At 42.1% G+C, this 15,027-nt stretch overlaps 2 protein-coding genes across 2 annotated transcripts; both read left to right on the plus strand.

Moving 5' to 3' along the window:
- Positions 1-3,810: 3,810 nt before the first annotated feature.
- LOC129253525 (palmitoyltransferase ZDHHC16A) lies at positions 3,811-7,283 on the plus strand. The gene is made up of 8 exons (XM_054891943.1): positions 3,811-3,899; positions 4,010-4,165; positions 4,239-4,368; positions 4,441-4,635; positions 4,696-4,813; positions 6,223-6,434; positions 6,499-6,827; positions 6,898-7,283. Exons 2-8 carry the CDS (start codon positions 4,119-4,121, stop codon positions 7,010-7,012), a joined length of 1,146 nt encoding a protein of 381 aa, XP_054747918.1. The 5' UTR covers positions 3,811-3,899; positions 4,010-4,118; the 3' UTR covers positions 7,013-7,283.
- A 3,974-nt stretch (positions 7,284-11,257) lies between these two features.
- On the plus strand, positions 11,258-12,412 carry LOC129238470 (uncharacterized). The gene has a single exon (XM_054873499.1). The coding sequence runs from the start codon at positions 11,258-11,260 to the stop codon at positions 12,410-12,412; it is 1,155 nt and encodes a 384-aa protein (XP_054729474.1).
- Positions 12,413-15,027: the final 2,615 nt, after the last annotated feature.

Raw genomic sequence — 15,027 nt, forward strand, 5'->3', positions numbered from 1 at the left:
TTTCTTCAGATGGTGAGATTCACATTACACAACATATGGTGTAATTATTCACCTCCAAAGCATACGTCTCTAAGAGTGAAATTAGTCAAGAACGCGGAACTTTATCAAACATAATCTACAAATATTGAACTTTGTCGATTATTGAGGCCCGGAGCGAACACGCAGAAATCAGCTGTTTTCAGGTGCTGAAAAGCATCAAGTAAGAAAATGGACGCCTGTACTAAAATCAGAGCGCTATTTTTAAATTTGTGTGAACTTTATAAATTATAGGGAGCATATAAATCAAATTAATTTTTGTCCACTTATGAAGTGATTTTTAATTACAAAAAACCTCGCTAGACAGAAGGAAGAATTATCAATTATATTCGTTTTAATTTATTGTATTAACTGTTATATTTAATTAACACTAATTATAAGCGCACTACTAGTGGTGAAACATGGCACATTGGCTATGCCAATGGAGAGCCGAGTGAGTGTGAGCGATACACCGCCGTCGAAACGATCTGAAGCAACTGAACAAGTTGTGGAGGATGTGGAGATGGCGGACAATCTCTCAGTAGACTCAAACGGATCTCTGGTACCGAGTAAGTCTTTGACAACGGTTAAACCTGGTGCGAACCAGGTAAGTACCGGTAAAAAGACCGAAGTTATTGGAGATTCGAACGCAGGTGTTGGTCTAAACGCAAGGCAGATCAAACGAAGGAGACAGAAGGCGAGGCAAGCCGAAGCACTAGCTAAGGCAAGGGCTCAAGCTCCGTCAACTTCGACACCGGTAACGGAAACGGGAAAGCGTGGCAGAACAGAGGATTCCTCTGTAGCGCTGCGCTCTTCTGGAAACGAAACGGGGTCTGTGCTAACGACCGGGAAGAGGAGAAAGGCAAAGAAGAGGAAAGTCGAGAGACGGAATTCGGAAATGCCTGCATCCTCGACCCAATCCAAGGAAGACAAACCTTTGCCTGACAAGGCAGAGGCTAAGGGACCTCAAATGTCGAATGACACTCTTCCGTCAACGTCTGGCGAATCATTCGCGGGAATGGCAGCAAAGGCAATGACGGTGGAGATACATACCGACAAACAAGATGGTCTACTGTCCAAAGGGCAACAAGACTATCTTGACAGCTACCCTTGGAAAGCTATCGGTGAGTCGAAAGACGCGCCGACGTTCGAGGGGAAAAGCGTGGTGGACGGCATCGTAAAGGTGCACTGTTCCAATGCTTTTTCCCGAGAATGGCTAGAAAAAGCGATAGCAAAGATTCCAGCCTGCGAAAACAGCAAGTTTATTCTTGTTGAGAGTAGCAAAGAAAGGCTGGTACGAGCGAGTGTCTGGATTCCGGGTCCTTCCTGTAATTCAGCAGAACTCCTCAAACGCATCCGTGTTCAGAATAAGGATCTTGACACGACTCTCTGGAGAGTATACTCGTGCACCAGGCAGAAATCCGCTACCACTTCGGAGGCGGGTTCCCACCTGGTACTGGGTATCGATCTTGGGTCCCTCAAGGTGCTTAAGTCGAAGTACGGGTGCCGTCCTCACCTACATCTGGGGCGGATCCAGTTCCGTGTCCAGGATAAGGTGGAGGACAAAGCGTAAATATACTCAGTCTCATGACTGAAGTAATATTTACACAGATTAATCTGCAGCATAGCAAAGCGTCTACGGCTCTCTTGTGCCGTAGGCATGCAAAACTGCAAACAAACCCACACATAATACTTATACAAGAACCATGGGTATGTCACAAGCGTATCTGTGGTCTAAGTGCTATGTCGTGGGGACAAATACTTCATTGTGAAGGGAATGTGAGACCGCGAGCATGTATTATCATGCCGAGGTTGATCGAACACACGATGTTAAAAGAGCACTCTAGACTTCATAATCCGCATAAGCTGTTCAACTATGACCCAAATGCAAAGTTCAAAAACGGTTTGAGATAGAAAATTAATAAAAATAATTTTGCTTGATATTTTTCTGAATGGTTGTTTTGATTTTATTCAACGAGGCATAGCAACGGACGTCGGGTATTGTAATATGTTGGTTATTAATAAAAAATTATTTTCTATGAAATTATTGTTTGTAATTCTTTTATATACATATCCTAAATCCCTCAAAACTACTCCAACGCGAGCGGGGCCGCGCGTTAAAGCTAGTATTAATATATATACAGTGTACTCTCTCCTAACGGACACCTCCCATATGTGGACACTTTATTCAGTACATAGTACATAAAAAAAAATTCTATTTGAGCGGACAATCCTCCCATAACATATGAATATCTTTTTTTACACCTTTCTCATAAGCGCATACCTACCATAAGAGGACAAATTTTTCATGCAGTTATTACCTTTGCATCATATATTTTGGTTTTAAAAATTGGTATAATCGATCAATAATCACGCCCCCCTGCCATATAACGATCATTTACAAAAAAAAAAAGTTACATATCTGATATAAACGAAGCAAAGTTACTCAAATTGCATACCGCCTCATTTATATCCGACGTAATTATTATTGAGTTCGGAAAAAAGCTCACCCACGTTTTTTATATGTTAATACTAAATTCTCGTCGTTTTTTTGCTTCCAAAAACTAACAGAAAGCCCAAATAAATGTTCTTGAAATGTGCGTGAGTACATAAAGTTTGAACGAACGCTACTTTCACGTTGAACAAGGAAACGAATACTCTAACCTTGAAGAAATAAATGCTGATGTGCCGCAATGAAGCATTCTTGGTCCGCTCTTATACCTTATACCTATATACCAGAGACTTGCCGATGCCCCCGAATAGCTTGATCGCCACTTTTGCCGCCGACACTGTCATCCTGGCAATTGTGGCCAAAAAGTGCTGAAGGAGCTGCAGCCAAACTTCAAATTGCAACAAATGCTATTGAAGAATGGACCAAGTCAGTTCATGTAAACTTCACCAACAAAAAAGTGAATCAGTATTTAATAATACTGCTAGGAGCCGCAATATCACATGCAAGCACAGCAAAATACCTTGGCATAACGCTCGATGCTAATCTATAATGGAAGGGGCATATAAAATTTAAACGGCATGAAATCCATCTGTAGATAATAAAAATAAAATGGCTAATTGGACGAAGATCAGAGCTAGCCATATATAAGAAAGTATCTATATATAAACCAATTATAAAGCCTGTTTGGTCTTATGGCGCGCAACGACTCCAGAATAAAATCCTTTGAGATATTCTCAACTCACCTTGGTTCGTTCGCCAAGACCTCAAGATCCCTACTGTCGTTGAAGAAATTAAAAAACAAGCAGAAGCCCATTCCCTCAGCCTTCAAACGCACGTAAATGGGGAAGCTAACAAATTCCTCAATACCTCAGGCCTAACGCGACGACTCTATCGAATCAAACCACATGATCTGGCATGACGGCTGTTAACTTAAGGAAGGGATTATGAAAATCTCTTCACAAAATTCTCTTTATGTTACTAAAATTGTACTTCTCGTTAGTTTATGTGTAACTACTTGCAGTGTCAATAAACAGTGTTATGTATTCAATATTGTATCTACATATGTTTGTATTAAAAAAAACTCTAAAACAATATATAATATGTAAAGTTTGAGGCGGAACCTCCTTACTTGTTTACTGTGTGTATACCTTAATGACGCTTATGTATTACATGCATTTCCATATTAAATCTTACCATTTTTCACGAATGCATATAACAATATTTATAAAAAATTTTATTTGAAACAAAACATTTACTACAAACAACCTCGACGAAAACTTTTGCGATGTACTGTCCCAGTAATCTCACCACTTGCAATTGATGCCTATGACATACATACATATATTCAATACAAAAGCGAAATTGTAAATCATTTCAAATGCAATATAGGAATATAAAAATGAGAATTAAGTATATTATATTTTGACAAAAGGTGTGTAAAAATAATGTCCTGCTTTTGTTGGTATAATTGCTTGTGGTGTTATTTGTTTATTTACTCTGCAAAAGTTGCACTGTTGCTAATCAGCTGTTTCTTGTTTATAGTTGCAAAAGTGGGGTGCGTTTTTTTCCTAAAGCTATGTATCCGCTGTAACATTAGCAAATAAATGTAATTAATTAGAAAATATCCTATTGGTGCTGGCAACATATAAAAATGGCACGTTTTAAATGGAGTTCCAGTAGTGCATTGAAGAATATAGTGTAAGTGCTAAATCCGGCAATGCTATGCATTCTATACATATAAGAAATTCACTTAAACACCTCCAATTCTTAGCAATAAGAGTCGTGTCCGGTGGCGATATACGAAATCTTGGCTTCACAGACTCATCACAAACTTCGATTCAGATACTTGCTTGGAGCCGATGTTTTGGTTCGTTGACAACTACACACACCTTTTGGGGCCAGTGAGTGTCTCGCCATACCATTTAATTCTCACACATATGTACATATATTTCATATATATAAACAATTATTAGTTTTTCATATTTGCTGTTTCGGGCTTGACGATAGCTGTGGTTTTGTTTGCCTACTGGATTGGTTTACCTTTTTGGTGGGAGAAAAGCCCCAAGGCTACTGTAGTCTTACTCATTATTGGCAACTGGCTGCTGCTTAATGTTGTCTTCCACTATGTGATGGGCGTAATTACTCCACCAGGAGAGCCGCCCAAAGTGGTAAGTATACATTTTTTGATTGGTAGTAACCTCAGCGTATTAACTTTTTTGCTATTTAAGGACAATGGCACATTTGAGGTGCGCAAGATATGTAAGAAATGTCATTCACCAAAGGCCCCGCGCACTCATCACTGCTCCATCTGTAATAAATGTATTTTAAAAATGGACCACCACTGTCGTATGTACATTAAATCACACAAAATTAACATCACAGAAATAAGCAAATACGAGTTTTTGGTTATTGTTGTGACAGCAAGTAACTTTAACAGATATGTATTTTTGGGGTGTGAGACCTTAGTGGGGTATAATTTAGTATCGCTACGGATATATTGACTTCTGGTTGTTGTTGTTGTTGTTGTTGTTGTAGCAGCATAAACATTCCCCATATGTATATGAGGGATGCTGCTGAAGTAACAGTCCTTGGCTGGATATAAATCCGTGTCGCTCCGGCAACGTAGAACCGACTGTCGTGGGAACGATTGCCTTTTGTTGTTGTTGTTAATTCCCCATACTTACATACGGTGAATGCTGCTGGAGTGACAGTCCTTGGCCGGATATAAATCAGTGTCGTTCCGGTAACGTAGAACCGACTGTCGCAGGAAAGATTGGTTTTTGTTGATTATTTGCGCTGTTACAACAATAACTTAAAAATTTTACTCATACAATATATGTACATAGATGCTTTCCATTTCAATTCAACCGGGCTATTCGGGTCATGTTCTTCGATTTCGATGTAACTCAAATATGTTGCTCTCTGGTCAAAATAATGAGACACGTATTTTTTTGTTCGGCCGAAAAATTTTTTTTTCAAGCTTTATCGGCAATTTTGTTTTTCGGCTCAAAATCGATTTTTTTTAATAATATAAGAAATTTTTTTTTTAAATGCTCATAACTTAGTCAAAAATGAACCGATTTTAATAATTTTGGGTTCAAAATGATCGTAATTACTTATACGAGCGATTTCATGTAGAAACAGTTGCATAAAGGTAGTTGAAAATTTTTTATTTTGCAAAAAACAAAAAGGGCGAAACAGGTTTTTTACTCAAAAATTCATTACTCAAAAACAACGCATTTTAGCTACTAGGCATTCAGCTCAATTAAAGTTTGAGATGTCCTTTTGATTTAAAAAAAGTTATAAAAAATACAAAAATACACTTTTTGAAATATTGAATTTCGAAAAAATTTAAATTTTTTTTCTTTTTTGCTAAATAAAAAATTTTCAACTACTTTTTTGCAATTGTTTCTACATGAAGTCGCTCGTGTAAGTAATTACGATCATTTTGAACCCAGAATTATTAAAATCGGTTCATTTTTGACTAAGTTATGGGCATTTAAAAAAAAGTTTTTCTTACATAATTAAAAAAAATCGAATTTGAGCCGAAAAACAAAATTGCCGATAACTCTTGAAAAAAATGTTTTTCGGGCGAAAAAAAAAATACGTGTCTCATTATTTTGACCAGAGAGCAACATATTTGAGTTACATCGAAATCGAAGAACATGCCCCGAATAGCCCGGTTGAATTGAAATGGAAAGCATCCATATATATTTTAATAGCATTTATATAAACGTTAAATTTCCGTTCAACAGCTTGGCTCAACAACTGCGTAGGGTTTTTCAATCATCGCTACTTCTTTCTGTACATGGCCTACACAAGTATTGGCTGCCTCTTTCTAATAGTTTTTGGCTTTGAAATCGGCTATAACCACTTGTGGCTCGATCACAGCGATAGCTGGGTTGAATCGGAGCCATTAGAGGGTCAACCGGTGAAATTTAACCTGAGTGGCCATATAATACCAGTGGTGAGTAAATTCGCAGTAGCTTTTGCATGCCACTAAAAATTGTAACGCTTCTCTTTTATTACAGACGCATGCTCACGAATACGATGAGGAACTGCTTCTGCCCGCTAAGCACACACTGCCCACACCGCCCACGTCAGAAGACAGCGCATTTTCGGTGGGGAAGCGCCGAGCTTTAGTATTTATGACAGTCACAAATTTGACCGCTGTACTGGCGTTAGGAGCACTCACCATATGGCATGCAATAATGATAACACGCGGGGAAACAAGCATTGAGGCGCTTATAAATAAAGAAGGAACCGAAGAAATGCTTAAAGAAAATAAAATTTACGTAAACCCATACAATTTTGGAGCACGCAAGAATTGGAAGTTATTTCTGGGATTGGTACGTGGCAGGTTGGTAATACATAATTAACGGAAATATATAGATGATAATACAAAATGTTGTTTAAAATTCACTTTGCAGAAAATTTTGGCGTTGTGTTTTACTGCCATCGTGGCATAAACCGGAGGGCAATGGCTTAAGTTTTCATACTGTGCATGACGACGGCGCCAAGTTGTCACCCGATGAATGGCCTTAGAAAATTAAGAAAAGAAATGCAGAAGTTTCAAGTACAATGCATGGCCAATAAAGCTAGAAAAATATAACTTATTAATTACTAAATGCACTAAAAATGTGCATTTTTACTACTTAAATAATCTACTTGCACAATGTGAACATTCCCAAAGACAATTTTAATTATTTATTAATGAAAAGTGTAAACTTATATTAGGTTTTACACGATTCTATGTAACGAAACTGTATTAGTTATAGCTGAATTAAAAAGACACATTTTCATAAATTAATTGAAATATAAAAACCAGAATGATAAGCTCCTATAGGGTGGGCCATGTAAAATTTGCTTTTTGAATCGGCTATAAAAAAAAAAAACTAATCAATATTTTTTCAAACTTTTTTTTTTATTTTGAAGATTGAACATTGTCATTTATGAATGAAAAATAATATCGTTCAAATGACTGCCACGACTGCCACGGCCTGTGTTCCAAAGTGAACAACTACCTCACCGCCCTTTCTCGCTTTTTCACTGCGAGGAATCTCCAACTTTCCCCCACCAAGTCCACGGCGACCCTATTCACCACCTGGACAAAGGAGGTCAAGCTGTCCCTTAAGGTAAAAGTCGATGACACACCAATTCCGACTGTGAATAACCCCAAAATTTTGGGTGTAACCTTTGACAGCTTGCTCTCCTTCTCTGCGCATACAACCGCAATTGCCACTAAAGTCCAAAATCGCAACAAGGTCCTCAAATCGCTGGCCGGCAGCACTTGGGGCAAAGACAAAGAACTGTTGCTTTCGACATTTAAGGCAATTGGCCGGCCGGTTCTCAACTATGCTGCGCCTGTCTGGTCGCCTGGAACTAGTGATTCGCAGTGGACTAAGCTACAGACATGTCAAAATACCGCCATTCGGACAGCGACCGGGTGCCTCCTGATGTCACCTATCCAACACCTTCATAACGAGGCACAAATGCTCCCAGTTGCGGAGCACAACAAATTGCTCAGCAAGCAGTTCCTGCTCGGATGTTACCGTAGGTCTCATCCCTGCAGGCACCTGCTTGAGCCCGAGCCGCCTCCCAGGCACGTCAGGAGACACCTCCTTGACTACGCTGGCGATATCCAGGACAAGACCGACCGTAACCTACTGGGCCGGACAGTATTTAGACAGTCTATAAACGACATTCACCGGGAGACCCTTACCACCTTCTTGAACTCCCGTCCTGTGAATGCCGTAATCGGAGTTCAACCACCACCTATCGCAGATAAAGAACTCCAGCTTCCCCGTGAGACCCGTGTAACACTGGCACAACTACGTTCTGGATACTGTAGCAGGTTAAACTCTTACATATCCAGAATCGACCCCGACATACCAAACACATGTCCGGCATGTGAAGGTACCCCGCACGACACTAACCACCTCTTCACATGCCCCCTCAAACCGACTCATCTAACCCCCCTCTCCCTCTGGACCCAACCTGTCGAAACAGCATGTTTCCTGGGCCTACCCTTAGATGAGCTAGACGAAGACGAACGATGATATGCCTACACTGACAGGGCTACCTATGCTGTTAACAACAACAACAACTAGGCCATTCGATCAACCCAATTTTTAAACACATTTTCGTTTGTTTGGGCTCCAATTTCATAAATGGCAACTTCGATTTCGTGTTTTAAAGCATCAATCGTCTCTGGATGGTTCGTACAGCATTTGTTATTAACGGCTCCCTACAAAAAATAGTCCAACAGGCTTAAATTATAGCTCCGAGGCGGCCAATTGATATCGGAATTTCGGCTGATTATTCGGTTTTCAAAAATGGTAGCCGAAAGTTCGAGTGTAACTTTGGCAGTGTGACAAGTTGCACCGTCCTGTTGAAACCAAATGTCGTCCATGTCATCCTCTTCAATTTTTGGAAACAACTCGTTGAGCATGTCACGGTAACGCTCGCCATTTACTGTAACCGCGGAAGAAGAAGAAGACTCACCACTTTGGAAATGAAAACCTATATTTCCCAATTTTGTTCAAACGTATAGCGTCCCATTTCGTAAATGTCAAACCTCTAAGTAAATTATGAACACATTTGACATGTCATTTGTGCTACCATTCTCAAAAAAATAGGTGGTTCAAAAAGCAAACGCTATATAGCCCACCCTGTATATGCTTGTGAACCTGCCTTTCGATGACTATTAGACCCTTCAGGTTGACGACACCGTTCAACACAACCAGCTGGTATGCGAATTTTAGAGGTGTAATCTTGCAGTAACAAATCATTCTACTTATAGCAATATTTTCTTTTACGATACCAATAATACTGTTACGTTTTCAATAACGCGTCTCAATAACTCCTCTGCTTAAGTCTTTCACTCAATGGTTACTTGTCAACAACTGTCTACAGCAACTGTGTGTAACTGAGTCTTACACTGAGTGAGTGCAACTGACTGTCCGTATCCCTTGATTGCAGCCGCGTATTTACAATTCGGCTTCCAAAGAAACGGCGATATTCTTCGCTAAAACGTACAAAAATAGCACCTACTTGGGCCGATTTGCGCAAGCGCGCACTTATTCTGCATCAGTGGTGTGACCTTTCTCTTTAAGTGCTGAATGTAAACTACAAGGTGAGGTTGTTGTTGTAGCAGTATAAACATTCCCCTTACTTACATACGGGGAACGCTGCTGGAGTGACAGTCCTTGTCCGGATATAAGTCCGGGTCGTTTCGGTAACGTAGAACCGACTGTCGTGGAAACGACATATTTTGTTCCCGCAAGGTTAGGTTAGCTAGTACTGCCTGATCTGCAGAAGGATCTCTCTTAGACCTCTAGGGTCCATTGTGTTACCAGTGCTATGTATTTGGAGTCGAATTATTATTTTATGTAATTCTTAATGCACATCTTCGCGAGTTTTAACAAGTCGTTCAGTCTTTTGTCAGTAATATGCTTCAAAAATGAAAAATATGCTGAAACTAGGCACATTCGTCGAGTCCTACAGAAAGCAGGGCAGTGGCAAAGTAGGTGCTCGAAAGTACCTATAGCATTCTCTTCGGTGCAGCTGTTAGATGCATCGCCCTGTACTAATCCGATTTTGGTTGCGTGATGTGAGGTCAGCCAGTGTGACGTACTCCAACCAATATTTTGCAGTCTTTCCTAGACAGTGATAAACCAAATTCTCGTATTCCTAGTTCTTAGCATAATTTTAGCAGTTTTGTACGAGGCTGATATGAGAGTATCACAAGAGCAGTGAAGCTTCTCCATTCCTCTAGGCCTAGAGTTTTGATCTTTAAATGTTACTAATGAGCGTCTAACATTCAGATAATCCATCGACTCTATTTTATTACTAACCATGTCGTAAGCTTTCGACGAGTTCAGTGTCGTTTAAGCGACTTTAAGTACACAGTAAGGCGTACTTTTATTTATAGCATCATTTGCTGAGCTGATCGCTGCATCTCTCAAAGTGCTTATGAAATGGTAAATGGTCAACAACCTCTGCACATAAGAGCGACTTTTTGAAAGATACCCCGAGCCACAAGTCTAAAAAAAATTTGTCGAAAGATGTTTAGTCACATCACTCTGATGGGCGCTAACAAACCTTATGAGCTATCAAGCTCAAATAAATAAACCCGCAAACGAGCTAACTCACAAGCTCAGGTAACACGTTTTCAATTTTCGGTTCCCGCACTTTCCATTAGCTATTCAAGTGCTATTACAACATATATGCTTTATCACGACTGGCTTTTTGGTTTAAGCTCCGATTTATTTATCGATTACTAGTCCTTGGGTCCCTTGGGGGAACCTGTTATCCCTATAGGGCGCGTCCCCAGGTGGTGGATAGGGGAACGCCTCCCAGATATGGAAGGTAGGAGAGTAGGTCTCCCGCGAACCACACAGGTCGAAGACGTAAACTTCGTTAAAAAAACTCCCTCAACCCAAGGTGTAACGCGACCCGTGCCTACTGGGTGGGTTTGGCAGCCGGGGGATAAAACAAGGCTGTCTTTTAACGGAGCCCTCCTGACACCAGGCCGCCTCAGGTTGTAACGGTGGCCTTACCATGGTATGGGGCGCTGCCATGGCGGACTGCTTATTTCCCCTAAATCCTCATTGGTCACCGCACATGGCGACATGTGCAGCCTTCTGGAAGGGCAGGTGACCGTACGAAACAGAATGAACGAACAACAAAAAAAAAAAAAATTCGGATAAGGCCATAAAGAAGACGGACAAACGGACGGACACAGACACAAAACGAACGGATAAACGGACGCACCCATTGACACAACAGATGGACAAATGGACAACTCGAACCGACACCAACGAACTGAGGAAGTTGGGAACTCCCTCAGAGGACGAACTCTTGGCCTCCAGCCAAGAGACGGTTGATGGCAAAGCTGTGGGCCACAGCACGCCATCAACATCCAATCAACCATCCACATCCGCTGATGCCAAGGGGCAAAAGCGCCAAAACACTAAAAAAGGCCCGTCCAGGTATAAGCTTTACCAGAGGTCTCTGACTATTCTCGGAAGAATAAATAAAAATGAGGCTGAAGGTAAAACTCATCCAAAGGACGCGGCCGATAAGGCAAGGTGCCAAAAGGTGGTCGATGAGTACCGGGCGTTCCAGGCCACCCAGAAGGCAGAAGCCGTAAAACGCAATCGTTCGCAGGACGAAAGCGACAAACCAACGAAGAAGCATAAAGTGTCGGTACACTCTGCTTCAATACCAAAACCAACCAAACGCTCATTTAATGAGGTGGCACGGGATCACCTGCAAATAGCTTTGGTTGATGAAATAACAAACCGCGGCAAACCTGCATCGGATAAGTGGTCCGAAATCGAGGCACGGCTGTCACGCATTGTCGTCGATCATGTCATGGCAAACCCGGAGGGTCATGTGCCAGGATTCGATTCAATGGAGGTGGTCCGCGGATACAGGGTGATCAAGTGCGATGATCAACTCTCCCTTAACTTCCTGCAAACAGTTGTGGGCAAGATCCAGAGCGACTGGGAAGGTTTGAGGCTCAAACTAATCCCGGCCAGCGAAATCCCTCGACGGCCGAGGGCTCGCATCTGGATCCCGAACATGGAATTCGAAGCTAAGCAACTTATTCCATACTTGCAGGCACACAACCGCACTGTTCCGATGAATGACTGGAGCATCATCAAAGCGGAGGCTCCGCAAAAGAACAGTGTGTCCTTCCTTCTCCAAATATCGGAGGAGAGTATCGAGCCACTGGGAAAAGTGGACAATAAACTTCGGTTCGGCGTCAGGAAAACGCAACTGAAGATATTCCGATCTGCAAATCCGGAGGATGAACAGGACGAGGTTGACGGCGCCAACGAGTTGCTCACAGGGATGCAACTTGACGACGCCGCGTCTACCAAAAACGATGGCGCTAATGAGCAGCACCCGGGAGTGCAGCTTAGCGACGCCGTCTAATTGTAAAGCGACCAGCAGTATGGGTCTCAAGGTTGTCCAAATAAACCTGCAGCACTCGCGGACTGCAACGGACAACCTAACCGTTCTCCTGGCGGAGGAGGATGTCGACATCGCTTTAATCCAGGAGCCCTGGGTGCGGAGCACCGAGGTGAAGGGGTTCACTGGGAACAACCACAACCTTTTCTACAAACGGACTGAAGGTAACCCCAGATCTTGTATTGTAGCTAAGAAACATTTGAACATATTTTTAATCCCATCATATTGTTCACAGGATGTGACGGCTGTGGAGGTAGAAGCCGCTGACGGTGTCGGCATCATACTGGCTTCCATCTACATGGCACATGATCGGCCAGCACCACCCGAGGAGGCTCGTCGGCTGGTGTGTGAAGCCAGAAATAAGAACCTGCTGCTCGGATGCGATGCCAACGCGAGGCATGCGTTGTGGGGAAGTTCCGAGACAAACGACCGAGGTGAGTCTTTATATAATTTTATTATTAATACTAACTTATCGGTATGTAACAGGGGTAACACTCCCACTTTCACCTTTCCTAGTACGGAGTACTTCAGAGGATGGGAGGAAGTGATTGATGTTACTCTACTGTCTGAAAATAGCGTAGTAAGGGTAGATAACTGGAGGGTATCCAATAAAAGGTCATTTTCTGATCACAGTTGGATCCTCTACGATTTGGATCTTAAGGTAGATCCACCCCTACCGTATCGAAATCCTTTAAGAACCAACTGGAAGAGGTTCAAAAATGTAGTAAACAAGAGGATAGGAGGGACTCCTACCCCTCAAATCACTCTCACGGAAAGCCTTGAGAGTAGGGTCATAACACTGGAAAAGGCATTTAGTAGGGCCTACAAAACGTCCTGCCCCATAAAATTTAGCAAAAAAACTCACCCTCCTTGGTGGAGCAGTGAGCTCTTAAAACTAAGGGAAAAATCTAGATCAACATTTAACCTCAGCTACTCGACGGGAAATTGGGAATTGTACAGAGAAAGTCGGAGACAGTACAAGAAGGCAATCAGGGCCGCCAAAAAAGAGAGCTGGAGGGAATTTTGTTCGTCAATCGAATCTACTAGGGATTCTGCTAGGCTTAGCCGGGTTCTTTCCAGAGACCACTCTATGGCTTCTTGGGTCAAGAAACCTGATGGAACTTGGACTGCTACAGCAGAAGAATCGCTAGAGCTTCTGCTAAACACGCATTTTCCGGGATGCAGCGCTTACGAAAGTGAGAGGGGAAACATTAGGCGGAGCCAATATAATCCACAGCATCTTGCAAATGAAATCATTACCAAAGAAAAAGTTGCATGGGCAATCAAATCTTTCTCACCCTTTAAATCTCCGGGGCCAGATGGGATCATTCCAAAGATGTTACAGGAAACCTTGGACTGTATCCTACCATGGCTAGAGGAAATTTTTAAAGCGTGTTTAAACTTAGGCCATATTCCAGACAGCTGGAAACTAGTCAAGGTCGTCTTCATACCAAAAGTAGGTAGAAGAGGACATGAATCAGCGAAAGACTTCAGGCCAATCAGTCTCTCGTCTTTCCTGTTAAAAACTTTTGAAAGGCTTTTGGATACGCACCTCAGAAGCTCTTTGGAGAGTTCTGGTATATCAACTGCACAACACGCATACCTTAAAGGCAAATCTACGGAGACGGCGCTACACGAGGTTATCGGAACAATAGAGGGCTCTCTAGAGAGCAAACATTATACCATGGCGGCATTCTTGGATATCGAAGGCGCCTTTAACAATGTTAGCACAGATGCCATCCAACGGGCGTTGATAGACCTGGAGGTGGACAGTTGCATTAGTAACTGGGTCATCTCCATGCTAGAAACGAGGATCATCAAAGCTAATATGGGTAATATCAACATAACCAAGAAGGTCCACGGGGGCACTCCTCAAGGGGGAGTATTATCTCCACTTCTTTGGCTATGTGTGATCAGCAAAATCTTAACAAAACTTGACGGAGGTGGGGTAAAAGTGGTGGCGTACGCTGATGATGTGGTGTTAATGGTGTCAGGACTGTGCCCAAATACGATCAGTGGGATCATCCAAAGGGCGTTAGGCGAGCTTAACTCTTGGGCCACAGGATGTGGGCTAAGTTTAAACCCGCGTAAAACAGAACTTATGCTTTTTACCACCAGATACAAGGTACCAACTTTCACCCTACCAAACATCAACGGACAAACTCTGTCACTATCAACCAGTGCAAAGTACTTAGGAGTAATTCTGGACTCCAAACTTAGCTGGAAGTTAAACGTCGAAGAACGGGTAAGGAAAGCAGAAATTGCTTTATATGCCTGCAAACGTATGCTTGGAAGAAGATGGGGTCTTCAACCGAGGCATACATTATGGTTGTATAAGGCGGTTATACGACCCATTCTATCGTATGGTTCGGTAGTTTGGTGGAAAGCTCTAGGGAGAGAGTACAATACCAAATTACTCGGCAGAATACAAAGATCAGCCTGTGCAATAACGGTCGGTGCAATCAGATCATGTCCCAGAGAGGCTCTCAATGCTCTGACACACGTTATTCCCATAGACCTACATATAAAGAAGACGGCAACCATGAGTGCATTTAGGTTAAATGAAGCGGGTCGCTGGA

This window comes from Anastrepha obliqua, chromosome 1 (assembly GCF_027943255.1).
Source record: "Anastrepha obliqua isolate idAnaObli1 chromosome 1, idAnaObli1_1.0, whole genome shotgun sequence".
NCBI lineage: Eukaryota > Metazoa > Arthropoda > Insecta > Diptera > Tephritidae > Anastrepha > Anastrepha obliqua.